This window comes from Lichenostomus cassidix, chromosome 14, assembly GCF_008360975.1.
Source record: "Lichenostomus cassidix isolate B80296 chromosome 14, HeHo_3.0, whole genome shotgun sequence".
Classification (NCBI taxonomy): Eukaryota; Metazoa; Chordata; class Aves; order Passeriformes; family Meliphagidae; genus Lichenostomus; species Lichenostomus cassidix.
In genome coordinates this window covers 7769756-7797357 of record NC_139495.1, presented here as the reverse complement: position 1 = coordinate 7797357, position 27602 = coordinate 7769756, and the positions used below count along the sequence as shown (strand labels likewise).

General features: G+C 42.0%; 2 protein-coding genes across 7 annotated transcripts in view; one reads left to right on the top strand and one right to left on the bottom strand.

The window, feature by feature from the left end:
- TMC5 (transmembrane channel like 5) overlaps positions 1 to 20792 on the top strand; it is a 37014-nt gene extending 16222 nt beyond the window's left edge. For all 5 annotated transcript variants that reach the window (XM_085074750.1, XM_085074752.1, XM_085074751.1 and 2 more), the window contains 22 exons: positions 4929 to 5090; positions 5638 to 5822; positions 6208 to 6312; positions 7040 to 7132; positions 8143 to 8242; positions 8822 to 8912; positions 9233 to 9481; positions 9642 to 9793; positions 10331 to 10475; positions 11021 to 11176; positions 11337 to 11503; positions 12127 to 12205; positions 12547 to 12644; positions 14350 to 14445; positions 15018 to 15093; positions 15695 to 15828; positions 16976 to 17149; positions 17307 to 17385; positions 17716 to 17808; positions 18926 to 19027; positions 19322 to 19367; positions 20241 to 20792. In XM_085074750.1, coding sequence (XP_084930876.1) covers positions 5017 to 5090; positions 5638 to 5822; positions 6208 to 6312; positions 7040 to 7132; positions 8143 to 8242; positions 8822 to 8912; positions 9233 to 9481; positions 9642 to 9793; positions 10331 to 10475; positions 11021 to 11176; positions 11337 to 11503; positions 12127 to 12205; positions 12547 to 12644; positions 14350 to 14445; positions 15018 to 15093; positions 15695 to 15828; positions 16976 to 17149; positions 17307 to 17385; positions 17716 to 17808; positions 18926 to 19027; positions 19322 to 19367; positions 20241 to 20356 — 2610 coding nt within the window. In that variant the 5' untranslated portion in view covers positions 4929 to 5016 and the 3' untranslated portion in view covers positions 20357 to 20792. The remainder of the gene's footprint in view (positions 1 to 4928; positions 5091 to 5637; positions 5823 to 6207; positions 6313 to 7039; positions 7133 to 8142; positions 8243 to 8821; positions 8913 to 9232; positions 9482 to 9641; positions 9794 to 10330; positions 10476 to 11020; positions 11177 to 11336; positions 11504 to 12126; positions 12206 to 12546; positions 12645 to 14349; positions 14446 to 15017; positions 15094 to 15694; positions 15829 to 16975; positions 17150 to 17306; positions 17386 to 17715; positions 17809 to 18925; positions 19028 to 19321; positions 19368 to 20240) is intronic.
- A 915-nt stretch (positions 20793 to 21707) lies between these two features.
- Positions 21708 to 27164, bottom strand: GDE1 (glycerophosphodiester phosphodiesterase 1). Of its 2 annotated transcripts, none has more exons than XM_085074756.1 (6): positions 26811 to 27164; positions 25494 to 25669; positions 24723 to 24825; positions 23946 to 24038; positions 23132 to 23343; positions 21708 to 22739 (listed from the first exon to the last, which is right to left on the bottom strand). In XM_085074756.1, exons 1-6 carry the CDS (start codon positions 27063 to 27065, stop codon positions 22592 to 22594), a joined length of 987 nt encoding a protein of 328 aa, XP_084930882.1. In that variant the 5' UTR covers positions 27066 to 27164; the 3' UTR covers positions 21708 to 22591. The 2 variants fall into 2 exon arrangements, with proteins under 2 accessions (XP_084930882.1, XP_084930881.1); XM_085074755.1 differs by having other exon boundaries at positions 24723 to 24828; positions 26811 to 27162.
- Between the last annotated feature and the right edge of the window lie 438 nt (positions 27165 to 27602).

Below are 27602 nucleotides of genomic sequence, written 5' to 3'. Positions count from 1 at the left end.
AATAGTAGTGAGACAACAATATCCTTAACAGGAAGTTAAGCCAGAAATTACAAACAGAACAATGCCCTTTTTCAGTCCAAGATTATTTAGTGTATGTAAAGCCCTGTTTATTATCCAAAATGATCATATGTATAGTCTTCATAAGCTTTTCCACATGAACTGGTGAATGAGACTCTGTAAATGATACTGCTCATTAAAGTACAATTTGCAGGTTGCAACTGGATAGGTATCAATTGCAAGTGCAGAATAAACAGACCTTTGTTTTAAAGCAAAACTTTAGAGCTCTTGTAGTAAGCAGTGTCTTCTAATAGATCAGGCAGTTTTAGGCTGCCTTCCCCTTGAAAGAAGAAAATAAATTCCAGCCAGGTACTCAAAACTCACTTCCTTTTTTTTTTTTTGGTAAGCAATTATTTCCTTCAAATACAAGTAGCTGGTAGTGTTGGTTAATAGACTTAAAAAACTTGTTTTGCAAAGCAAGGTTTAGTCCTGCTAAATGCAGAGAACGTGACAGTCTGCAGTCTGGAAATTCAGTCACAAGACTGACTTGCACTGATATGAAATGATTCTTGCTTCAGCCCTTTTTTGGAATGGAAAGGAAAAGGCAAAAAATGAGTAAGTGCAAAAGAAACGGATAAAGAGCAAGCAAGGAGTAGAGCTGATGATGCTGAAGAGCAGCTGGAGGCACTGGGAGCAGCCAGCTGAGGGCAGGGATAGTCTGACAGTAGGATATTCCTCATGTCAAACAGACACTTGCCTGCTTCCTTCTGCCTGGCTGCTCTCTGGGCCCCCATTCTCACCAAGAAGGGCTTTGGGGCAGGGATCTGGACTCTGGTAGGTGCCATTGCACTGTAGGACTAGGAAGTACATTCATTTGGGCTCCAGATCCAGCAAGTTGTCAGGAGATACAGCAAAATGGTGACTGTAAAGGGAATGCTGTCACTCTGCCTTCCCAATTTGTTTATCCCTATGCAATAGTAAGCAAATGAGTCTTTAGTGCTGCTGCATGTCATCTGTCACTGGGAAGATCTCTTGTAGCAGAGGCACAATTTAGATTGTTGAAACAGAATTCAAGGTTTAGAATACCAGAGTTGATGTTGATTCCTGTAATTGACCCTGCTGACATCAATAAAAGCACAATGGGAGGCCTGTAAGAGGTGGCTTTTGTTGGTGCTGGTTGGGTACTTTGGCAAGACGCAGTAAAGATAAGTGGCTTTTGCTTCCGTGTATGATTCATGCTGGTTCCATTGCTAATACATCAATTAGAGATGAGGTTTTCTGTAGTGTAGTGTTTGATTACTGTCAATTCACAGGCCCTTTAGATTTTCTGAGAGGCTTTCCTGGTTTGTTGCAGAAGTGTTGAAACTGTTGGGACTGAGATAGTGGAAGAGTAATGATCAGTTCTGGAATCCAGCTGCTGATGCAGGATGTAAAACTCTGGCTTGTCTCTCAAGCTCACTTTTGGCTTCCAGAAATTGGTCTAATTTTTTCATCGTGAAGCTGTCTGGAACATGTTAAACAGGACAGGGATTCATGAATAAAACTTGGGTAACAGTGAAGCCCTGTCTGGTCATACCCTACAAAACTATCTTTATGGAAATAGAGCCCATTCAGCCTTCTGAATCGCTTCTTCCATGAGTTCTAGTCCCTTCATTCAACATTATGGAGTTATCTATGATGTAGTTCTGGAATTCCCTGTTTCTATTCCACTTCAGATGTGTGTAAGTAGGATTTACTTTCTGTAATCTTTTTTACTGAGGGATTATATGTAAGGAGCTTGAAGGCCTAAGTGGCTTTCCTGAAACTTGACGCCAGGACAAAGTGCCATTTTGGCAAGACAATCATGTTTGTTTTACTATATTCTACACGAGGATTAGTGTCTATAGTACAGCATTACCTGCACAGGAAGGGATGAAACTAGCCTGGAGTATTTAGTCAAGGCTGTTGGTCTGTGACATAAAGCAATTATTTTTCTGGGAAATGATCCAGAAATATGAGTCTGCAATGCTTGGAGTTTCCTGGTCTATGTCATTACAGGGTTGAACGATTTAAGCAGAAAGCACCCACTTGCCACATATTTTCTAACTTATTTACATATCAATGATCATTAAACCCACTGATCTTAAACCCTTCTGTACTCCAGAGAAGGTGCACGAGATTGTTTAGTTGCTTGCTGAAATCTAAAAATCTAATCCACAAATGGACAGCACTCTGCAAAGGGAAAATTTCTTAAGATCCTGCTTTCTGTCTTTCACAAATGACCTCTGTTGTCCAGCTATTTTTTTCCTTCTAAATAATTTTTTAAAAGAGAAAGCTAAGTCTAAATATCATACCTTTTCCTGGAGCTATGGTTTACTGCATTGCATCATAGGTTGAAAAGAGGAAAGAGATGGTTTTGTTTGAGCATTACCTGCTTTGTGTTCTTTCCAGTGAGCTCTGACTGGTCAGAAAAGTATGAACTGCCAGATTTGAATTTGCCTCAGCATAGTGGAAAATTTGTTTCAAGTCCTTAAATCTTTGTGAGTGGAGAAAAACCAGAGTGGTTTCAGATGCTGAGTTAAATGTTAGTCTGTAAACATCCCTGTGGATTTTCATAGACTCAAAGAAAATAAAGTGGATAATGACAGAACCAACAGAGACTCTATCTTGGGCTTTTTGAGTTTCTGAGCAAGCCTTTATGGATAAGCCTAGAGGTCTTTCAAATAAATAAGGGAAAGAAGTGCTGGATGTATTTTCCAGCCAGGCTGATCTGTTCCTTCTGGCTGGCTGGTGTCAGCAAGTTGGTTGATATGGATGGTTGATGCTTTCTGATGGTTTGCTCCTGGGTAGTGCTGAGTCTGCATAACCCTTACACTTCCATCAAAATATCTGTGCTCTCTACAGCTTCAGTGAAGACCAGGCAAGTTGGCAGCTGTTTAGATCAGTGCTCAGCTTTCCAGCTGCCTTGCTGGCAAGCTTCCCAGCTTTCTGGAGTGCTGAGTCTGAGAGAGTTGGGTTCCTGGGAAACCAGTTAAAAAAATAGAAAAATGTAATTTTGCACACTCTTCAAAGAGCATTGTCTCAGAATTTTCTTCCCCTGAGAAAGTACTTTTTCCCTCTTTAGCTTTTCATTGCAGTTTGAAATATAAACTACTTTTATAGGGGATATTTAGTTTTCCAAGAAAGTCTTTGCAGAAGACCACGATAATCTTCTTCAAGGATCATTTCCATGCTTTTTAATGGAGTGTAAGGACAGAATGTACTAATTCCTGAGGAGTTTGTACAAAAGTTCAGATATGTTCTGAGCTGGTTGCTGTCAAAGGAAAGCTACCTCTCAGGAGATTTAAGCTTCTCATGACTTTTAAGTAAGAGCCTTGCATTTCATTTCTGTAAGAGCCTTGGACTCTTGGGGTGGTTTTTTGGAGATGAGGAAAGGGGGCTCTGCTAATTACTCTTCTGCATTCATGAGAATCTCACGCTGCCTCTGTAGGTGTGAAATTGTTGCCTGGAGAAACACAAGTGTCACTTAGGGGACCCTGTTTATGATTTCCTGTTGGCAGCAATCACCCCCCATTGCTTGCAGGAGGAAGGGAGAGATGATGTGTTGTGTTTTCCCGTTGCCTGGTGTGCTTTTTTACTGGAGGTGCTGGATACCTGGGCCTCAGAGCAACTTTCCTCATGATGTAATCAAAGTGTAGTCAGTGTTGTGATTAAAATGTAGGACTTTGAATTCAAGCAATCCTTCGTGTTTATAAGCATATCTCTTTGGAAGTCAGGGTGCAAAACCTGGGCAGTGTTTTACAACTGCACATCACACTGCAAGATCTTAGACTTGCAAGATCTTAAGGCATGTAAATGACACAACAATAATTTAAGAGATTATTTTGGCAGAAAAAGATGATTTTGAAAAGCCTTCAGAAAATAGACACTGTATAATTACCCATTTTGAAAATACTTTTCATGTAATACTTACTTTGCTGCAGTGACAATCACAAAAAAAAGTCTAGTGCAGATGAAAAAGTTGATTGACACTCTGCTTTTAAATGAGATTCAGCTCTGCTTTTCTAGGAATGGAGCCGAAATAAAAATAGGGTCTGATGGGTTTAGCCAGATGTTGCCCTTTATCATTTATTTTTCCCTTCCCTGCTGTGGAAAAGCTTGCCAACTTAGGAAACTTGCATGGTGCCTTTAAGAACAAATGCTAAAAATAGTTTCCTTTTATTTTGAGTATGGTTTTTTAATAATTGCAAGAATTGCCTGTTTAATTTGGGTTCTGTTTTTTCTAATGTAACATTCCCTTTTTACTGACTCAAGAGGACTCCCATTCAATAAATTCTGACTAAGTCTGGCTTGTTTAAGATTAAAATGGAGCACTGTGAGAAATCGAAAACCAGACCTCTTTAAAGGATCAAGGCATTAAATCACTAGAAGAGCCTTCATTAAGGAGGAGTCTCTAGATATTGTCAGCTTTGTACAAAGCTGTGGTCCCACAGGTCTCTTGTTCACAACTAAAGCTAGAGATGCACTGCACTGCTGGGAAGGAGCAGGGCAGGCTTCACCTCCTCTTTGATTTTGGAAATGTAGTGAATTTTTTTGAGAAAATTTGTGTATTTGGGTTCCCTTTTTCAAGGAGGAGAGAGAGAACTTGTTTTTTTTTCTTGATGTTTTTACATGCTTCTGAAGATTGGCCTCATTAATGTTGGGGAAAACTTCAATGGCATTGCAGTTCCCTAGTTTTAGAGAGAGCTTACTGTAGAGAAATATTAGTCCCTATTTTACCTTCAGCTTCTTGTGGGTCCCTGTTTCCCACTGGTAAATAGCATGAAGTTACAACCACTGCTGATTTATATTGTTTCGTGTTATTTGTTTGTGGAATGGCAGAATCTTCTAAGTTGCTAAAATGGAGTTCCTTCCCTTTAATTTTTATGTACCTGTATCTGTTCTGTAATCAGGTCTGTAATCAGTCTTCCCATTGACATATTAATGAAGCAGTAGTGACAAAAATAAGGAAGATTTCATCCTTCAAGCCAAGGAATTGTCATGTCTTACCATTACAATGAAGCCTTTGAAAATCCAGACTACCACTTCTCTGAGACACTGGAAATCGATAGAAGGTGAGTTGACTTAATTTTGCTGTGTGACGGTGCCATAAGGAATTATGTCATTTTTATGCAGAAGAAATTTCTTCTCTGGAGTTTAATTTGTGGATTTGTTTTAATCCCTCCTTTATGCTTTCATTTTCAGACAAATTATTAAAGCTGCTACTAGGAAGGTGGCATTCAAGGGAGATGGTTTGTTTATTTTTTACATGTTGGATGAATTTCAATTAAATGTATTTATGGCATAATGATGCAGGTATTCTTTAGTTCCAGTAATTTTCACAATAGGCTATAACCTTGGATATCTTTGTTTACCAAGCAGGTATTCCTGGTTAGTTAGAGTCTATGCTAACTTCAGGTGGAGAAAAGTTTTAACCTTTCTAATTCAGTTGATGACCAAATAAAAATTATGATGTTGGAGCTCTAAATACAAAATACCTCTCAGTATCAGAGTTTGTTTTATAACATACTCATATTTGACGATAATAGGTAGCAAATTATTAAGGATACCTGTTGAGGGTTTTTATAACAGTGAGGCTTTTTTTTTTTATTGCTTACACAGGGGGAGTTCTCGAAGGAATCCCTTCTCTCACCAAACCCCTTATGATCCTTCACTGCATGGTTCCTATGGAGAGCACAGAGGGATGGGGCAGAACTACCCTGTGGCCATCTCAATGGAACCCCTGGGACCTGGCTCTGAGTACAGCCAGGATCTGCCAGGCACAAGTCCATATGGAAATTTCACAGGTATGTAGTTTCTCATGTGACCAGCTTAGAGAATCACTGGAACAAATAACAGTTAGCTCTGTCTCGAGAGAGTCCTGCAGCTCTGCAAAGCTCAACTCTGTATATCTTTTTAGCTTTTTGTTTACTTTTAAGGCAGTTCAGGTGTTTTATTAGCAAGTCCATGGACTGTCTCTTGTATTAACAGATCAATAAATACTGTCTTGTAAGGACTGAGTAAACTGTTGAGTACTAGGATGTACATTGGAGTGGAATATGGGAGTTTTGTTACAAGAATAGGTTGCTATGCTGGCAGTAGTTCTGTATTTTGTCATTGGGTTGGTATTCTGTGTCTGTAAATAGCCCATAGCAGTTTGCAACTTAGTGTAACTCTGGTTCACTTCAACAGACAATCTTTCCTTTGAGCCTGAGCCAGAGCTGACTTACCCCCCACATTCTACCTTCCATCAACTGGATTATCCCTACACCCGCAGAATTTCCAGTGGATCGGAGGGTAAGGATTGTGGTGCATCACATATTGCGTGTTAGTCTCACCATCCATAAAATAATGCTAATAAATGTTTTAAAGCCTTCTTGTTCAAGTATGAATATCTTCACATAATAAAAGGAGTCCTAAACAGGGTCCTTCCACATCAGAGAGCTGAGCTCCACGTTGGGATGTAACCTTGGGATTGGCCATTAGCTTGCTGGGAAAGCCAGGCAAGGAAAGCTGTGGGCAAACTCATCTGTGTCATGGCTGGAAGGCAGATGCTTTTAAGGAGTATAATGACCTGTGTTTGAATAATTGGATGAAAGGAGGTAGAGAGAGCAGCTGCCTTTTGGCCCCAGGGAAGTGGGAGTTTGGCACATATAACTTAGTTTGGATGATGGAGTGTGATTCTAAAATGATCCCCCAGAGGACAGTAGAAGGATTTTTAAAGAAAGGCCCTGTCTTCTAGGAAGAAGGTCTTGAATAATGAGTATGTGCATTTATGAATGGGTTAGATGGAGTTCTCTGTGACAGCTGAAGAATTGAGACTGAAGGCTCAGTTCCTCTTTTCCAGCATTTTTCTGAAAAAGTGCATATAGCTGTTGAGCATGACCAGGAAAGAAGTGAGAGGGGGAGTATGTTTGCATGTAGGTAGTGAGACTGAAGGGTAGACTTTTAACTTGTTCCTGTGAAAGTGAAATTTGAATTTCTCAGGACTATTTGGGCTTCCTAAAGAATGCATGTTATTTAGACAGCTTCATTCGGAGACGCAACCGAAGACCACCTGATGAGACCTTCATGGCTTTTTCCAGCATGTTTGAAACAGATCCAGTGTGCAATGAAGGTAGGGGTTTTAAATAAGTGGTTCAATATTTGATAGTGTCTAGTTCAAGGATGATGTGGTTGATAATGTTCTTAGTGTCTCGCCAGAATTGCAGATCCAGCCCTTCTGTAGTTATGGGGACAACTTGGGTTTGTGTTATGCCAGTGATGAATCCTTTATACTCTCCAAACACACTCAGATCCCATGATAAATGAAGTGAAGTGCAGTATGAATGTGTTAAATTGTAGAAAGAAATGCTAAGCTCTTTATTAGAATTCGTTTGACCAGCTAATGGATTGTTTTCAGCCACTGTGTCTGGAATTAGGATCAAATTCCAGCTATGAGAAAGCAGCCTCATTGTCAAGTCCTGTAGGTCTGTCTAAGGCACAGGTAGTGCTAAGTTTGGGTAGTAAAATCAACTAACGTTATAGAAGAAATAAAGCAAAAGTTTAGCCTTCAAGTCAATATGTAGCATCATAGAAGTGTAACTATCTGACAGTGATCCAGCAATGGACCAGAATCTTGGGAGTTTTGTCAGTATTTTATTTTCCTTTATATCACATCTATTATATGAACATTATTGTACTACTTGTGTGGCTAGCACAGGTCTTTCCCATGAGAATTCCTTTTGTGTTTTATAAATAAAGTTTGGATGTTATTAAAAACAGTGTCCCAAGACTTGGACGGTGCAGGCCTGGCCAGTCAGGCCTAGGGGGAGGTTTCTGACTGACCAATCTGGGTGACCTTTGAAAACTCTATATATATGATGAAATCAAAACAATAAAGGTCCTTTCCTTCTTGCCACTGAGAACTGGGTTCTTTTCTCTGCTAGCGGCTCAACAGCGACATACTTGTTTGCATCTGATTTAGAGTTCTGAGACAGCTGAAGATATTCTGGGCAGTATTATTAAGTCTCAGAGCTTTCATAGTTTGGTAGCAGTGAAAATGGGGGATGTTGTTATATCCATTTCAGGTTGTATATAAAAATTACTGTATTATCCTTAATTTTTTTTTTCATGGGTTTGATGCAGAGAAAGATTTAGTTGTAAGTCTTGCAAGTATGTCTGCCAGTGAAAGGATTAAAGCAATCCAGAAGCTGCCAGAGACCATGGCAAAAAAGAGAGAGATCAGGTAAAAATAAAAGTTTATCTGTTTTGTTTTACAAACATTGTACTTCTAGCAACATCTAGCTATCAGTTATGGTTTGCCATCTGCTCAGCTCTGGTTTGTCACTGTATGACAAAGTACTTTCTAATGCGTATTTGAAAAGTTAATGTCTTGCAATGGAAAATAATTTAACAATGGAGATAAGAAGAATCTCTCATGGTAATATAAAACAGAATACCAAGGTCCTGAGATTTCATTATAAATGATGACTTGAGATTTATTTTTAAAGGAAACTTGGATGTTGGCCATTGAAAATGGAGAAGAGACCACATGGTCTCAACCATCCTTTCGTCTCCTCCCAGAAAATATTTAAATTCTGTTCCCAGTGTGAGCTAGTGAAGGGGTTAGAACATGCTGTCATGGCATAGGCAGGGGCCACAGTATCAGCTAATATAAAACAAACCAGTAGGAACATCTCCATGTTACAGTAATTCTGTTCATGTACACATGGGTAAAACTGTATTTGGAGCATCTTCTTTTGCTTCTTCATTCAATTACAACTCATACTACAATGCTTGTCTCCCCTGCCCTTCTCTTCCGCAGAAACAAAGTTCTTAACGAAATAGCAAAACATTCAAGGCATCATGGTGCTCAACCTTCCTGCTGTACACAGTGCCTGCAGGGAGCAGCAGTGGTAAGTGCCAGAAACTTCCGTCAGTCACAGCACAGCAAACCACTTTAGCTGCAATTTTATCACTGTCTCCAGAGGAATCTGGTGTTTTGCTTTGTGTTACTTACCAAAGAACCAGTTAATTGCTGCAGTATTTATTAATAATGACTTGCACTGCAGTAGCACTTAGGGACACCAGTTAACCACCTTATGGTGCATGGAGTGGGGCAAATCCATTCTTAGCATCAAAATGAAAATGTAACATCAAAATGTGAGGCTTTATTATGTGAAATTGGGTCCTGTTTGTTTGTTGACATTCATGTCTCTCCTCTTTTTCCCTTCAGTCATTTAGGCGATTTGGAAATACCCTTTCAGAGTATTTCCAGCTGCTGTGGATATGGCAGAAGGCTCTCAAGGTCATTGGTGCTGAGTTTGGAACAAGTGTTCTTTCTTACTTTGTTTTCTTGAAGTGGCTGCTAAATTTTAACATATTCTCATTCCTCATAAACTTTGGTTTCATCACAATTCCTCAGTTTCTTGCAGCAGAACCAAATAACCTTTCATTCACGGGCCTGGAGCTGTTCACTGGAGCTGTAAGTACTTAAATTTAATGTAAATATAAATTTAATCACATCTGTGATTTCATGATAAGGAATGGGACAGCTCCCACTTCCATTAATTGGTCTTCAGATGATGCTTTCCACCATGTTGAGGTGATAGCAAACATTCTGAATGATGTCCTTGTCTTTTCAGGGTTATTTTCAAGAAACAGTGCTCTACTATGGCTTTTACACCAATGCTACAATCAGCAAAATAGAGAATGGTCCATCTTACAACATGCGACTGGCCTACATTTTCACCATTGGAATATATTTTTTCATCTGTTTTCTTATCTTACTGGTCAGGTAAACTGACTGTGATTTCTTATTTCTCTTACATTAAGCGGAAAATCCCTACACAATAAAAAACCCCATTCTGTCAACAGTTAGAAGTAATAATTACCTGAGTATCATTCTGTAAGTCCTTGTTTCCAAGTGTAGAGTTCAAATAGAAATTTCTGCTTGAAAGACAGTCTCCAGAAATCAATTCTTTATTACAGAAATTAAAAATAACTGCAAAATAGTAACAGACATACAGAGAATTCTAGTTAAAACCAATGAATGTCATGATCCCCTTTTGGAAGCTGTTACACCTAATAATGTTTCCCATTGATGTGGCTTTCCAGAGGTAAAGATTGTCAGCAACAATCTTGAGAAGGAAATGTGAGTTTTTTTCTTATGTTAGCATTTATTTTCCACATTGTCCTAAGTGTCATGCTCTGACATAGGTCCAGTAACTTTGGGGCAGGATGGAAAAAAAAGACAAATCTCCCTTCTTGCCCTGCTGTACAGAATTGGTGTATTTCCCTGTTACACATCTCACCAGTTTAATTTTCATTGCAGCATGGCAAAATCCTTCTGCAGGAACTTCCTTAACCTTCAGAAGTACTCTTGGAATGCCAGCAAGCTGCTCTGCACTTGGGACTTCAATATAACTAATGAAAAAGCTGTGAAGCTGAAACAAAAGAATCTCAGGACACAAATAAAGGTACAAACCACAGGAAGTACAGAACTAATGTGCATTAGTCATTTTGATAGAGACTTACTTGTGCATAAAAGCTTTTCAGTGCGCATACAAGTCTCTCAGAGTGACACAAGAATGCTAGTCCTGTGCCTGAGAGACTTCAGTCTTCCTGACTTCCTGAGTTTCATTTGGTCTGAGCTCCTGGAGTTGGCTTAGCTACTTGTTTTCCTTTTCTCTTTAAGCTACGTATAAATATTTGTATGCTTCTGTTCTATTGAATGAATTTCTGTGACTATTAAATATTTGCCAAACAGAGTATTTCTTTGGGTTTTTTTCCTTCCTGCTATTGAACCATTTTATAAACAAAAGGCAGGCTGGAAATATTATCTGTGGAACTTGACTTTTAGGATAGGAACACAAAGTTGCCCAGTAAACGTTCCTATGATATCACTCTGTCCATCTTCTACAGCAATAATCAATTCATTCAGTTTCTCAAGCAGTTCCTTGAAACAAGTTTTGCCTCATGCTGTTGACTAAGAACTTGTTCATTAGGAATTGTTTCCTTGCAGGAAGACCTCACTGAAGTAAACAAAGAAGTTATAAATTTTTCTGTGATGGAGAGAGTTGGTCGTATTGCTATTCATCTTTTTGCTTGGGTTGCTTCCCTGGGAACAGCAGTAGCTGCTTGTACTGGTGTTTACTTCCTCTCCATTAATAACCTCGAGGTAAGGCCCAGAGTTTGCATTTTTCCACATGGGTCTCTAACCTGTGAACGTACAGGGAGGTGGGCCAGGGGGCTTCCCTGTGTACACACCTGGAGGCAGCATTTTGGTTAAGGCTCTGAGCTAGGGTTATTGGATTATGTTTTTTTGTTTCCTCTCTCAGCTGTTCACGAAAGGGCACAGAAATGACCTAGAGCGCCAAGCTGCCATGTTGGTGCTACCTGTGATTGCATCTCTGCTCAACACATTGATCCCATTCTTCTTCTCCTGGCTTGGGCACCTGGAGAAGTTTCAGACTCCTGGACAACACATATATGTCTCTATTACCAGGTACTTCTTGCTGCCACTTCTTAGTGCTTTTGGCCTGAAGTTGTCTGACTTTTATTTGATACAAGGTTGTGTCTGGGTGGTGTGGGGGGCACTAGGGACTATGGAGGAGAATTCATCTTCTCCAAAGGCTTCTGTACACTCTTGTCTTCGTGACCTTTTGTCTTTCATTAGCCTTCTGAGGTGTTACATCTATGGATGAGGAATGGTTTTCCTTCCAGCTGGGGGCACTGTGACACTCAGCTTGGGTTTTTTTGTAACATCCCTAGATGGCCCCTGGGCTGTTGGCCCCTCCCCAGGAAAGGAAGGGGAGAGAGTACTGAGGTCATCTCACTGTCCCAAACTGATGTCCCTGGTGTCCCTCAGCCCTTCCTCCCCTGAGCAGCCCCCAAACCCAGCCAGCAGCCTGTTAGGCAGATGCTGTGCCAAGGTTGTCATGCCCAGCTCCCCTTCTGCCAGGACAATAGAACAATGCCACACCTGAGCTCCCAGGAGAGCTCTTGTTAGTCCTGGAACTCTGCAGTGCCAAGAGGAGGTAATAAAGTGTAACCAAAGGTTATCCTGCCATCACCCCCTCCATGAATGGACCAGCTGTTGGTGCAGTTACTGTTACTGCTTCTTTTTAGAAATATCATCCTGAAAATGTCAATTGTTGGAATACTGTGCTACTACTGGCTCAACATCGTGGCTACCTCAGAGTCGCAGGTAAAATTTCAAAACCACTAATCTCTGACTTAGTGCCAGGTTAGGAACCACTTTGATAAGAGACTTGCTTCAGCAAAGAGAAGTACATGTGGAGTCTTGGAAAGCTGAGCTTTCTACCTCAACATTTTTTTATTAGCAACTTGAGAGAAATGCACTGTAGGAAAAAATGAATGGCCCAGCTCTGGTCTCAGCTGGTTGGCAGCATTGTTCAGTGAGAAGTCAAGTGTTAGCATATATTTGATCAAGTTTCAGATGCCCAAGCATTTGGGAGCGATGTTCAAATAACATGATTTTTGACTTGTGGGTATTATTTTGGGTTTTTTTTCTTCTGCTTCTTAAAGTGCTGGGAAACTCTGGTTGGCCAAGATATCTATCGTCTTGTTCTAGTTGACTTCATATTTTGTTTGCTTGGCTCTTTCTTTGGAGAGTTTTTACGAAGGTGAGTACTGCTTTTCTAATCTTGTTTCCATTCATTAACCAAAGATATGATCTGCTTTCCCCATGTGAGAAAAGCCCAGCAGAAGCATGGCTGTGGCACCACTGAAGTTTCCTTGATTTTCTGTACCAGGCAGAGTCTCTGTGTACATTCCTTGTGTATATTGCCGTTCCTCCCTAGAAGGAGGTCAGCATGTACCATTTTACTCTCCCAATGTGTCCTTTTCCCCTTTGGAGATGGAAACACATGCAGGGAGGAAGCCACATTGTACTTCTGAGGATCTCCTGAGTGTGGGGTGACAAAAAACCAAATGTCTCAAGAACAAACCCATCTTTTCTGCATAAGCATGCACATTGCTGCCTTTCCTTGCGACGTCCCCCTGTAATTTTTTCCCTCTTAGTTATGTCACTACAGTGTCCACAAGATTTAAATCTGATTTTATCAGTCTTATTAACCATATAATGAGTCTCTCAAATGTAGAGGTCTGCAGCATGTTAAGTGAGAAAGTATTGTAGACTGGATGTCAATAACAGCTCAGCAGGTAAGGAAGAAGTTGTTTCTGACATCTGCTATATGAACCTTCCTAGTGCCAAACATGACTTATGGCTTATGCAGCAGAGATTTAAGTGCTTGCCAGCTCTACAGAGCATTTAGATTCCTGGCCATACTTTTGTGTAGGAGATCCATTGTTTGTTCTTTGCCCATAATTTGAACAAGACTGGTTTACAAGGAGGGACTTTGTTAACTTTCTCTTAAATCAGTACACAACAATGTTGAGAAGCCCTTGAAGACTTTTCTTCCACGGCGCTTGCCAGTGTACTTTAATCCTCCTGTTCTTGCTGTGTTCAGGTAGGAAATCTCCTCCCAGCAAAAGGTCACAGAACTAAAACTGCAGTGTCAGCTGTGACAAATGGCCTCCCCTGAGCTGGGCAAAAGCACCTGACGTAGACCTGTGAAAGGTTAAAAGTACAATTGCTTGTATTTAATACATTGTGTTCAGAGTAACCTTCTGAAAACCCAGCTCTGATGCACTTGATAAGGTGGTATCAAGATGTGTGTTCAAGGCAAGGTGGGATAGTCACCAAAATCTTTGTTCTTGCTACAACAAGACAAAAAGTGAATCTACCCAGCTGTGGAAAAATGAGGTGGCTAAAACTGTCTGTCCTCAGTAGGAATCCTCTCAGTGCTTGATTACCTGTCTGTTTCAGCTCCTTGCCACCTCAGTTAGTTTGATGTAGGATGTACTTGAGGATATGTTAAGAGTATCAGTCTACAAATTTCAATCATTTTTTATTGAGGCTGAAAATTCTCAGGACCTGAAAAGCTGTTAAAATTTTGTACTGAGGCAACTTGACATTTCAGCTGCTTAAGCACAAGGATGCTTGTGCTTAAAGTAAGCAACAAGTAGCTACTTCCTATAGTATAGATACGTACTGATACAGTAGGAAGTCCTTGTTGGTTTTCTGTTTCACTTGTGTGAAGTATAGACTCATTTCAACCCTATTGTGTGTTATGGGAATTTGCTTTTGCCAAACTGTTTCATTTTTGCTGTACTGTCTAATGAACAAGCTGTGGCTGCTTTGCATGACAAATATGCAGCCTCTAAATAATTTATCACTGATGCTTGTATTCAGGTCATTTGCAGGGATTTCCACAGAGAACTTTATCATTTAGCAATTGCTATGATGCTTTTGGTTTCTCCCCCCAGAATTATTGGAACTACAGTCTGTGTGAGGCTGGGGCTGCCAGAATTTGATATTGGACGAAATGTTTTAGATTTGATCTATGCACAGACTTTGACCTGGTAAGTGTTACATTTACAGCCAAAACTTCATTTGCACTTAGAAATATCATGGGAAATTCTTATTCTGATGTTTGTGGGTGCACTCCAGAGAGAACAGGATAAATGTCTGGGAGATGACCTATTAAGTGCCTTTGGTAAGGATTGTGACTTGCCAAAGTAATTATGTGGGCAGTAACAATAACTCCTGTCAGTAGTTTATGGGTAGCCACCTGGTCTAGGAGAAACCTGATAGGTTCCTGCAGGAATATCCTGGAGTTTTGTTTACTTCCCCACTGAGATGTTGTTCTTGTTGAAATAGTCTCAGATTAAATGCTGGAAAAGATGCTTTATTTCCAAGAATGAGTTACTCCAGTTCTGCAGATCTGTACATAGATAGATATGCTTAAAGTTGCATATTTTCCAAGGTGGACTTACTGTTAGAGAATCAAGGTTAACATAATCACATTTCCAAATAATCCCCACACTATCTGAATATGAAGTTATTGTGGGTTTTTTCTGCTTTCAATGTACTGAGAGCGGTATGGTGAATAGTGAGGATGTAACTTTTTTCACTTACAAATCCTTTCTTGTAGGATTGGTATCCTGTTCTCACCTCTGCTGCCTGGTATCCAGATGACAGCATTTTTTATAGTATTTTTTGTGAAAAAGGTAAGAAACTTTGCATGTATTCATCATAAATAATAAAGTAGTAAAATTAAAGGCTCGGGAATTAACAGTGGACAAGTGGCTATGTGAATATAGATACTCAGCCTGTGGCTGTGACTTTGGCCTCCCAGTTACTCCCCAGCAACCCCCCTTCCCCCCAATTTCTCTAGGTGTAAACAGGGTGATTCAGCTAAAGGTCATGGTGGAAATGTCTTCATTTCAGAATTCTTTGTCTCAGTAGTATGACCAGATGGTAAGTTGTTTGTTGGATCATTAAGTCATTTGTGGTGTTGAATGTAGAAGAACAAAGCTGTAGGTAGACAAATGAACTCAACTTTCCCTGAATCGTGAGTTTGCATTTGCTACAAAAGCAAACTCTACCCAACAGAGTTCTGAAGAACCTATCAGAACCTAATTTTTCCCCTTACTACTTTAAGACTATATTCTTGAAGTTTTCTAAAACTACTGTATATCTATCAAATTCACATAAAAGTTGTTCTTAGAAAGTTTTGATAGATGCTATTCCAGGAATTTCAGTGGGATTGACTTAAACCAGGTTGAAGAGGCAAGTAAGAGCATTCCAAAATATCTTCATCACTTCCAGGTCAGTCTATTGAGGAATTGCCAACCCCCTCGCAAAGTCTGGAGAACTGCTCAAATGACAACATCCTTCATGTTCCTGCTGTTTTGTCCTTCCTTACTTGGTGTCCTGTCTGTCATTGGAGTCACTGTCTGGAGGTATGGAAGATCACTGGCATTCAAGCATGTTAAATTGTGCTGTGTGACCTTACCTTATACCAGGCAGAGGAGTCTGCATTTCACCGTAAAAGAAGTTGTATTAATTGCTGGTGAAATATTTCAGATGTTCGTGAGACTTTCTGTAGTCTGAAAACAAGACATGCTCCATGAGCTTAGGGGAATATGGCTCACTGAGTAACTTGTCCCATAAGAAAGTGGGAGGAGAAACTAAGTTGCATTGAAGTATTGGATTCCTATTTAAACACATCAAATTTTACGTCTCCTCCTCCCAAAGTTCCTGTGACCAAGTCCTAGTTCCTAGACTTACTTATGTTGAAGGTGATGCTGGGTCTGCTGCAGAGAAATACCTGGAAAAACTCAGCTGAGGTCAGCTTCTGGATTATTTATGATTTTTAGATGCTCTTTCTGCAGGCAGTGCTGACCCTGTAATAATGCATCTTGGCTGTTACCAGTATTTTAAAGCTGCTTGGGTTTTGTGTGTGTTGTTCCGGTCACAGGAAGGAGGGCAGCATGGACATGCCTTTCTCTTGACAATTGTCAGCAACATGATTTTGATATTTAGTGAGACAGGTGACTACACATGAAAACAGATGGGATGCAAGCTATCAGAGCAAACATTTTCAGACGGCAAGTGGAAATTTCAGACTGTCTGGAGTGGCTCAGTTTCAAAGCAAACACTTTCCTATTTCAGTCTACCTGAAAATGTTAATTCTTATAATGGGCTGCCTTATTTCACTACATTCTGTTGTTACTGAAGATCTGCAGTGACTCATGTCCCTGAAGGCAAGATGACATGATGGTTCCCTGTGGTGAAATGTTTAAAAAATTCTGGTTTTCAATTTCCTGTAGCTTGTGCTACATTGAGGTCAAGTTTGTGCTTACAGGGCTTGGTACTGATCCATTGCAGCAAGGACTCCTCTCTCATTGCATAGACTGGGGTGAGGATTTAGTGGCTGGAAAGGGACAGAAGTTAAACATGAAATACAGATCATGGAAGTACCCTGGGAGCCCAAAGACAGCAGAGGGCTATAGGAAACTGAGGAGCATCTTGATGTACAAAATCGCAGTATTAACAATTTCACTGGTTAATGTATGAAGCTCTAAGTAGCTGTTTTTTCACTTTCAGGTTAAAACCTTCAGAAGGATGTGGTCCTTTCAGAGGCTTGTCTTCTATGTATGCTGCAGTCTCTGAGTGGGTACAAATACTGGAAAATTACACTGCCTCAAAATGGGTGGTGTGGATCTACCATAACTTAATTACAAGTGAACTTTTCTTCTTCATCCTCTCTAGTATTGTACTGTAAGTATCTGCTAAAGAAAAGAACCAGAAAAGGGCAGAGATGTGTGTATATATGCCTTTTAATGGGTTAAAATAAACAAGATACATTTTTGTCTAGACACTGACCTGGAGAAAATACTCATATGTTGCACTTCTTGTTTTGTTTTGTTTTGTTTAGAATTGTTACTTATCTTTACTGGCAAATAATACAAGGAAGAAGGACCATGACCAAACTCTTACATAAGCAAATCAGTAATGTAAGTTTGGCTTTCAGTTATATCTTTTGTATAATTTGGCTTCTGTGTTGATTGTCTCATCCAGCTTTGTGGAGCTGTAACCTGTTTTTCTTATAACTGTGCAAGGGAGGGTGGGACCCCTTCCTCGTGGGAGTTGCAGGGAAATTGAACTCACAAATAGAGTTGCAGCAAAAGAATTGTATCTTCAAGATGTGCTGCTGCAGCTCCCTCTGTAGACAGATCATTTTAGAATAGAAGGAATTATTCTGATCAGTGGTTACTTACAGGCATTGAACCTCTCAAGAATGATAATGCCTTTCCAGCTAATGATCAAATATGTCTTGACAATAGGCAGGAAAAGATAAGATGTTTCTACTTAGAAAACTACGGATGCTGCAAAGAATAAACCAAAGCTCATCTGCACTGAGAGAACAAGACCAGCAGGTCAGTCTGACTGCTCAGGTATTGCTGTTTAATTACTTGGTACAATTCCATGGGGCTCCTCCAGCTGTGCAAATGGGCTGCTGGTTTGGGAAAAGTCTGTATTTAAAATTTCATGTAAAATGATTGGTTACTGCTTAACTCTAGACAGCAAAAGGGTGCTGTGAAATTTCCCTAAATTACTTGTTCCAGGCTGGAATTCAACCTGAGAAAGATATAGAAAAGTCGTTACCCTCACCAGCCTTAATTTATGATTATGAAATGCAGGAAGACATTCCTAGTGTATTTCTGCAGTGATGATTGCACTTGAACCAAAGGGTTTGGCCACACTTGAACATTGCCTAGGCTAAGAAGGAGGCTGCCTTCCTGCCCTGACTCTGGATTTCCTCAGGGGGTTATAACCCTGAGGATATATATATATATATAACCCTGTATATATCTCAGGTAAAGCTGAGAGCTTTGACCTAACCCCATTTTAAATCCCATAAAACATTGATAGACATCTATTGTCCTAAAGCAGAATTTATTTTTCAAGGGAGTCCTGCCTGGTGAGCCATCAAATTAGTGTTCAAATGTGCATATATAGGTGCTGTCTGATGTTTTTATTTGAGCTGAGTAAAAACTCCTTGACCTACATAGTGGTAGAGAAAGTGTTGGGTAGGTTGCCATCCTTCCTCCCAAAAAACCAAATCCCCCTTTATGAATGGCTATCATTAAAGTGATTATATAAGTAAAAACCCAAAATATGGATAATAATTGATATTTATCTATTGCTAATTGTAAATATGTGTGTGATAATACAGATAAATATTGATTGTAAAAAAATATTGACTGTAAAGAGGGCAGCTGGATATGAATGAGCATTTCTGTATGCTGGGGATTATCAAACAGCCTGTGGCTGTGTTGAGTGTCATGAGTGGGACTTCTGAGAGGGAGGTTTGGCCACCTACCAAGCGTGGATGTTCTTGTAGTTGTTAAGATTTCAAAAGGAGATACAGAATAATCTCACTGTGGGTTTAGTAAAAAGGTCATCTCCCTAAAACAAGGGTGTGAGCAGTGCTGAGCATAAATCACAGCTGGAAGGCAGAATAGACTGCTAATGCCAAATACTGTTTTCCAGAGAAGCTACTCTCCATACCACCAGTCCAGGCAACCTGCCCATGAAGAGCCAGGCTACCCAGGAAGTGCATTTGACAGAAACCAAATCACACCCTACAATGAGGTAAGACTGTCAAAAAAGAGTGATCTACATTCCCCCATTTGGAATCTGGGGCATGACATAGACAATGGGTGTATGTGGAGCAAAGTCCTGTATGCGTGGAAATAACTTTAAAGATTAACTTGAACAGAGATAAAAATGTGATCAGAATAGTTGTTGGAACACTCATAATCACAAACCTGCTTCAGACATGGAGAGTATGATTTTGTTACAGGTAACTGGTATCTTTTCCAATGCAAGATAACACACATGTGAAGGAATTCCTGACCTAAACCTGCTTGTGAATTTCTTTTTCAGCATCCCTTTTCTGCTGAGATCTCGGACAGCAGTGACTTTCCACTAGGTAAGCAACAAAGATGAAACACAGAAAGCTCTTAGAAATTCAGCTCAGTAAAATGTTTGATGTACAGACACAGCATGTGACAACTGCATGTCAGGAACAGCATTTTAGCATCTTGTGTAAAGAGAAAACTAAAAGACTGGGCTTGTGGGGTGAATATTTTCTATAGGTTGTGCTTGGTGGTAGCTTGTTCTGGTGTTGGTGGTGACTTCTAAAGACTGACCACCAGCTTCTGTGTACTGGAGAGCAAAATTCCAGGGTAAATGAACCATTTTGTCCTATGGGATCACCCACAGGCAGGAACTCTAAATCACTTTAGAGATACACTTTACATCTTGCCATGAATCTCAGAAGAGGTTATTAACGATGTAGAGTCCCTAGGACATCATCATGCTCAGAATAAAAAACCCCAAACCCATTGGATCTTGTGTGGTAGTTTAAACTATTCCATTTACCTTCATCCCAAATACCTGGCAGATGAGATCCCCGAACAGCACGGGGCTGTGTGTTGGGGTGCTGGCTGCCTCACAGCATCCCTCTAACGCTCTTTCCCTAGTGCCCAGCTGTGTGTTGGGGTGCTGGCTGCCTCACAGCATCCCTCTAACGCTCTTTCCCTAGTGCCCAGCTGTGTGTTGGGGTGCTGGCTGCCTCACAGCATCCCTCTAACGCTCTTTCCCTAGTGCCCAGCTGTGTGTTGGGGTGCTGGCTGCCTCACAGCATCCCTCTAACGCTCTTTCCCTAGTGCCCAGCTGTGTGTTGGGGTGCTGGCTGCCTCACAGCATCCCTCTAACGCTCTTTCCCTAGTGCCCAGCTGTGTGTTGGGGTGCTGGCTGCCCCCCAGCACCCCTCTAACGCTGTTTCCCTCGTGCCCCGCAGGCTGGGAGCCAGCCCAGCCCAGCCGCAGCCCCGGCGCCTCCCGGGCCGTGGCGCTCGCCCTGCGCGCCAGGGAAGAAGCTCTGTGGGAGGACGGCGATGGTGGTGGAGAATTTTAACCGCGAGCAGCACAGGCAGCACCGAGTGAAGTCACTGACAGGTCACTGCAGAAAGCAGAGCTCTCTTGCACTAATGAATGAAGGAATCGCTCTAACAACTTTCTACCTTTAAATGGAAGGAAAAAGGAGAGGAACAGGATTGCAAAATGCATCAGGACTTCAGTTTATTACTGAGATAGGGAATATCCACCTGTTGGGGTCATCTTGCAGCAGTGGTATTTGGTGACAGCCTTCCCCCAGGACTGACCATCACCTCCACAAGGCTCCCACCACAGCTGATCATATGTTGTTGACTAAATATAAGGAAACTTGTGCCTAATTGTAAATAAAAGTGCTCTTTTTAAAATATTTTTATATCGGTTATATTTTTTAAATGGCTTTTATCTGATCTAAACCAAACCTGATGTATTGGTCAAATAAATAGAAGGAAATGAAAGAGCAGTTGTTTTTAATGACTGAGACATTGTAAAAACCATTGCTTGTAAACTGAAAGTTTACACGTATTTTCCCATAAAGGATTGATTGGAAGTAACATATCTAAGATTTTTTTTTATCATATGTGACTGGGAGATCTGATGTACCTTCTTTTTATTCACAGCCACACCTTTGCCACCATCATTATAATTTTTTGGTGTTCTTTAGCTCATTTTCTGCTAGTGCCTGGTTTATTCCTCCCCTGTTGCTCTGGAAAGAGGCACATCCTTTCCTCATGCTCTTAATTTAGGCTAAAGACAAGCCAAACCCAGCCACCACAGGCACAGAAAAAAGGACAAACTTTACACACAGTGTAAGAGCAGAGATTCAGTTTTATTGTTTCCCTGCATGTACAGCTGTGCAGTCAGGCTGTGGGTGTTGGACATGGACTTGGTGTTTGCACTGAGATGGTGACTCAGCAGTGCCAGAAACTCAAGCAGCACCACCTGGACCTTTGGAGCAAGGGCCATTTCCCATGAAGTCACTTGCCCTCCAGTGGCCACACGGGGAGCACCTGTCGGGCTCAGCAGGAACAGAGGCCACAGCACTCAGGAAGAGACAGGACAGGATGTGGACAGAACATACACGTGCTACAGGAGGGCAGCAGGAGGCTGAGATCGCTGCAGTGCAGGGGGATGAGTGAACGAAAGGAAGACAATCTTGTCATCCTGACATCAAAAACCACCTCCTTCCTCCTGTGCTTCTTTGTGCTTGGATGGAGCTCAAGATACAAGCAAAAAATCCACCCCCCTCAGCAGGTCATAGCGTGAACCTGTGGTATTCCAGAAGTTTGGACTTACCCGAACTGGGACACTGCACTAATTGTGATATTTTACATCAATGCACTTCTGCACAGCTGATAAAGAACACCTTCCCATAGGTTCTCAGAGACTTGTTTATTTTAACTGCAGACTCTTTGGAGTTTAAGTTAAATCTGGGTTAGAGTTTCTATATCCCTGTGAGTGCCATTCAATCATGCAAACAAAGGCAAACTAGAAAGACATTTCAGCTCCATTTGTTCCACTGCTTGCCAGCACTCAAGATACAGCTTTCTTTTAAAAATAAATACATTCACGTGCTGTGTCATTTCTTCCTTAGAAGAAACAATTCCCTATCCTCCTTTGGTTCTTTTAAAAGGTCTGGAAGATAAGAAGCTACTCAAGTTTTATTAGTTAATTCTCATAACCTTCACATCACACATGGAAAGTTGGCTTTTTCTTCCTTGTCAGGATTCAGCACAGCCATTTTTCCATGAAGGGCAGGGAAATATATTCATCTTCTATTTTGGCACCATTACTTCCAGTTTCTGTTTTAAGAACAGTAACATAGATGACTTTAAGATGCTATAAATTACCCTCAAATTAGTATACACTTGTAGAACATGCTGTTAAAATTACTAACATTTTGATTTAAAACTTTGACACCAAAACTTGCTGATAGGAATTTGTAACCAAAATTTAAACAAAGCAAAGGAACAATCAGAGAATCATAAAACCACCTGCACAGACAAGGTATGACCCAACTGGGTTGTCAAATCTGATTCTTTAACATTACAGCGATTTCCTCAGACCATGCATGGCTGCACCACAGCTTTGGCCCGTGCACCAGAGGGGTTTCCTGCATTTGAGATGTGACCACAGGCAGAAGCCAACTGCTGCTCTGCCTTTTCCAGAGCTCTCTCTCTCCTCAGCAGTCCATCAGCACTGCTGGATGCCCTGGTGGATGCAGATCTGCCCCAGGAAGGCAGCATGGTTGGCTGGATCAGTAGTGAGGGTCACAGTCTTCCACCAAGCTGTCGGTGATGTAGCTGCAGTCAAGGACACTTTCGTAGTAGTTCTTCTCTGCAAATGTGTTCACTGTCCAGGCAACCACCCGGATTCCTCTGGAAGCCCAGTGCCTCACATAGTCCCTGCAAGGACAAACACAGCCTAAGAGGAGCCTGGTGCTACACAGAGTAAAGGCAGACTGTGCTGAGGCTACAGCCGAGTTTTGGTCTTGCACCAGCACCACATCATGGAAAAATAGTGTGTCACCTTCTGCAACATCACCTTTTTGGGTTTTCTAATTGTAAACAGGCAAAAGCAACAAACACTTTTCCTCTGAGATAAACGTAGGAGCTAACAGAAGATAAAAATTCAGATTAAAAAGATAGAGGCTTAATAAAATAGTGTGGACAAAGAAATTGTCAAGACACCCAGCACTAAATGGAGCATTTTGATAAGCACATAGTGTGTAAACTCCACCCAATATACTAATACAAGAGAATATCTCCTCTTACCATGAGCAAGCTTTAATACTTACTCAGAAACAAAGTTTTTCTGTATGAGGAAAGCTGAAATCCCACACAGTCGCCACAAGAAGCTGTGCAGGCTCCAGTCCAGAATGACATCCATCCCCATGTACAAGTAATGCTTCCAGCAGGAACTGAAACGGGGTGTCCCATCTCCCAGGTGACTCAGCTGCCAGGGCCTGTGTGTCAGTGCTGTCACCACATTTCTGTCAGCTTGTCTCATCTGGAGGACCAAGGAGGAAAGACTGTAATTCATCCAAAATCCCAGCTGCATTAAATACAGTTTTTGAGAGATCAGATAGAAAGTGCTAGCTAGTATTTGCAGCCCCACCAGAATCCTGTAACTCTTCTAGAAAGCTGCTTATAATATTTTATTATTTTTTCTTTAAAACTTACTGAATGAGCACCTGCTCTTATGTTAAAAAAATTACATAGCAGTCATGCAATATATATAATGGAAAAAAATAAATAATTAATAGACTTGGCAATAAGCATGAGGAAAGAGTTTTAAAGAGTAATCTACAATAAGAGGTTTATTTAGCAGGTACCTTGCACACAGATACCTGGCTGTACACCAACCAGAAGAGTAATGCATTTTTTTCTGCTTTCAGAATGAAGGAAATTGCTGTGTGCATCTAATGGGTAGAGTGATCTAACAACATTATGCATTATGCTTCATTTGTTTTTAAAAGCCTTAGCAATTTGAACAACACAAAAGTAACCTGGAACTGAGAGTTTTATACCATACTGAAATTCCCAGACAGAACTAAAAAAAAAACCAAAAAAACCAACCAAACAAAAAGAAAACCTTTCAGGAAACATCACCTTATAAACAACATCTGGCATGAAAGAACAGACTATGCTGCTGTTATACAAATGTGGAAATTCCTGGTAGAGTTGTTTCAGGGCATCAACTGCCTGCAATTAGAGACACACAGAGATGTTAAATTTATACATACACTCATATTTAATTTACACTGCAATGTCATTTTAGAACAATCTTAAAAACACTTCCCTGGTTTATGTAGCAAGATTGAAATAGAAAGGGGGAAGAAGAAAAACAGCGTCTTGATAGCATTAACACAGAAATGACGTTTTGGTTTTTTGCAAAAGAATTCCTCTTCATTACAATGTGTAGGATTCTCAGTGATGGAAATACTCTTAAATATGTTGTGGATATAATTTTGTGGATATAATTTTTAATGAATTTATACCCATATTTTGCTAGGCTAAAGAAAAAAAAATTCTAATTTACATAAAATGTCAGTGATTGATCATTTGCACCTGCCTTCAGTAATACAAATTATAGATGCCTTCTTGGAAGCTGAAGATGAGGTTCTGGCTCCCCTTAGCACAGCAGGGAATTCCCTTTGCTTTGTTCCACAGCAGTGCTGTGAGCTGAGCACAACACTTGCACAAGCCTCATGCTAATTTTCAGTTGCAGCTTCCCAGGACAACTTTGGGTGACACAAACAGCAGATCTGGGCTCGCTCATATTAAAGAAAGGTCTGTACTACATGAAGCAGCTTGAGACCAACACAACAGCAGGTCAGACACCCAAAGAAGGGGTGAGGGAAGGTGTCTTGCTGCAGAGAGCAGTACCTGATTTGCATGGCCTTTGACATCAAAGTAGATTGTAAGATTGTGACGCATAGACTCCACAACAGCTTCTCTCAGAGTTGGTACCTTTTCATCTTGGAATTGGCTGCTGTAGAAATGGAGAGCTCATTGGAACACACATGTGCACACACACATGGGCCTGCATATCCTCAGCCCCACAGAGCCGATTCCTAAACCAGTTTGCTGTTACACTGGCACTAGAGGTGGGATCCAATGCTCACTGGCCCCATGTCCCACCCCAAAACACCACCCCATGTTCTTCACCTCCTTCCCCAACTCCCACAAATGAGCTTTGAGACCCAGCTGCTGCCTTGCTCCAACTGCACTGCTCAGCCCTGAGCCAGAAATGCAGATCCTGACAGAACAGGCAAGACAAGCTGAGGATTCAGCAGATGGAGCTTCACCCATCAATAAATCATTCCTGATAGGGTGACAGTGAACAGCAGCTGCTCAGTGGTCACTGCCTGTGGCAATTCCTGCTGTGTGGCCCAGGTGATCACCTTTCCAGTGAGACAGGGAAGATACCACTTGTGCCACAGACTCACAGGTGGCACATTTGCAGCTCTGGAATTCCCTCATGCAGTGTCTCAAAAGCACACATTACAAGTCCTTCTTTTGAAATGTATTCTCTTACAACGCTGCAGAAGTTGAATTGTTATCAAAATTTTTCATCAGTGATAGCTCAAACCAATTTTGTTGATCAAGAATTGTATTTTCCCTGTTGAAAGAATCATTTCAGAATACTTAATTTACCGTAGCCTGTGTTTTGCAGATGGATTAAGCTTCCTGATTTCCTCAAAAGTCAAGTCCTGCAGTCTCCCAGCCCCATCAGTTGTCCTTTCCACAGTGTCATCGTGCATGAGAATGGGGACACCATCTGCACTAAATTCAACATCCAGCTCCACAGCCGTTGCTCCATTCTCAGCTGCCTTAAAGAACATTTTAAAAATCACATACACAACAGAAGCGACAGCTTTATAGATGTGACATTGGTACAGCTATAATTAGCTTGTATTTTGGTAAAAAAATAATAAAACATTCATATTCTTTTCAGTAATCTTCATCTGCAGAACAAAGCAGGTTTTATCCAAGTTATTTTCTAAAAGACAAGAGAAACAAATGTGTACAGTTTACATACTCAGCAGATTAATACTTAGTAATCACTAATTTAGCATGTGTGTACCAAGCAGTAGATGGATGCAGGCAAAGCCCTGCTCCTCTCTGAGGAATGCCCATATCAGAGAGCAAGAAGCAGCCAGGCTGCCTTAGAACATTCCACACACCCTGTTCCTGCCCTGGATCTTTCCCAAGAACTCTTCAGAAAAACACCTGAGCAAAGTGCAAACAAGACCAATTGGTCTGAAGGACAAATGCACTCCTGGGCAAAGGGACAATGCACCAGAAAGACAAAACCAGCTATGCACTAGAAGTGTGCAGTGGTTACTGACAGGTGTCTGCTAGGTAAGGATTGTGCAGCTCTAGAATCCATCAGAACTAAGAGTCCTGGCTCATGCAAAGGTAAGAGACTCTCAGAGCACCAACATCTCAATCTCACAGATACACTGCTAGTCACAATTTCAAATGATGCTCCGAAAGAGACTGTGAACCCTGGCTGTGCCTTGGCGCCTTGCAGATGAGGCAGCAGTAAGTCATGGCTGGGCTGCACGCAGGAAAGTTCTCCTGCTATCAGATCTTCCCATAACTGCGGATTCTCATCACAGATCTTCAAGGTTTAAAAAAACAAACAACCTGTTACTGAGTTGCTGTCCGCTCTCTATGTGCTGTTGCTACATCAACGAAATACGGTATTTCATTATGGTTGCATTGCTGACAGATCCGTCAGCACCAAGGCTATAACAGCTCCCGCAAGACTCAGGTCTGACCCGAATTCCCTTGGGGACGGAGAACTGACCGTGAAGCCACACAGCTTCCAGCAGCTGTGGGAAGAACGGCTGGATTAACCCCCGGTGAGGAGGGCTCGGTGCCGGAAGGGCGGCTATCAAGCACAACCCACCCGGTGGTACCACAGCCCGGCAGGCTCAGCCCGCGCCCCGCCAGCCCCGTGCTGACCTGTCGGATGGCCGCCAGCGTGTTCTCGGGCGCGTCGTGCGCGCCGCCGCGGTGCGCGATCCGGGCGGGGGCGCCGCGGGGCCGCAGCACGCGCTGCGCGCTCTGGGGCTCAGCGGCCTCCAGCGCCAGGAGGTGCAGCGCCAGGTAGAGCCCGGCCGGCAGCAGGCAGGCCAGCGCCGGGCTGCGGCTCAGAGCCAGCGCCAGCGCCATTAGCGCCGTCAGGGAGCTGAGCAGGCCCTCCCCGTGGCACAGCATGGCGGGGCCGGTGGCGGGGCCGGTGGCGGGGCCGGGGCCAGGGCCGGTGGCACAGCCGGAACCGCGGCCGCCGCTCCCCTCAGGCCAAGGGCGACGGCGGCGCCACCAGCCACCCAATCAGCACTCGGCTGTCTGCCGCCAGCAGCCAATCAGCACTCGGCCGTCAGCCGCCGGCAGCCAATCAGCGCCCGCAGCGTCCGCCGGCCGCGCTGAGGGCGGGCTGGGCCCCGAGGAGCCCTCAGGTAGCGCCGGGAGGGCGCTGTGGGCAATAGGGTTGTTCTTGATAAAATAGGGTGCAGTTAAGACTAAGTGGTGTTAATGGAAGGAAAGGTAGCGCTGCCCATAGTCGGAAAACACCTGTGTGCATGGAGAATGTTGAGGCTTCCCGCCAGCTAGCTAATTAAAGGCATAACATCCACGGTGATTATTTTCCAGCAAATTGCCGGGTTTGTCATACACAGCGTTATATATTGAATATTTTGTGTAGCTGACTCTGCAGTGGTGCCTGCCCGCAGGCCGGGCAGCCGTGGGAGGAGC

Bases quoted from the DNA above. Each gene is read 5' to 3' on its own strand.
- GDE1 (XM_085074755.1), bottom strand. From the start codon at position 27,065: ATGCTGTGCCACGGGGAGGGCCTGCTCAGCTCCCTGACGGCGCTAATG. The intron at 25,670-26,810 runs GTCAGCACGGGG...ATGTTCTTTAAG, and splicing joins CGCTGGCGGCCATCCGACAG to GCAGCTGAGAATGGAGCAAC. The intron at 24,039-24,722 runs GTACTGCTCTCT...CTCTAATTGCAG, and splicing joins TCAAAGGCCATGCAAATCAG to GCAGTTGATGCCCTGAAACA.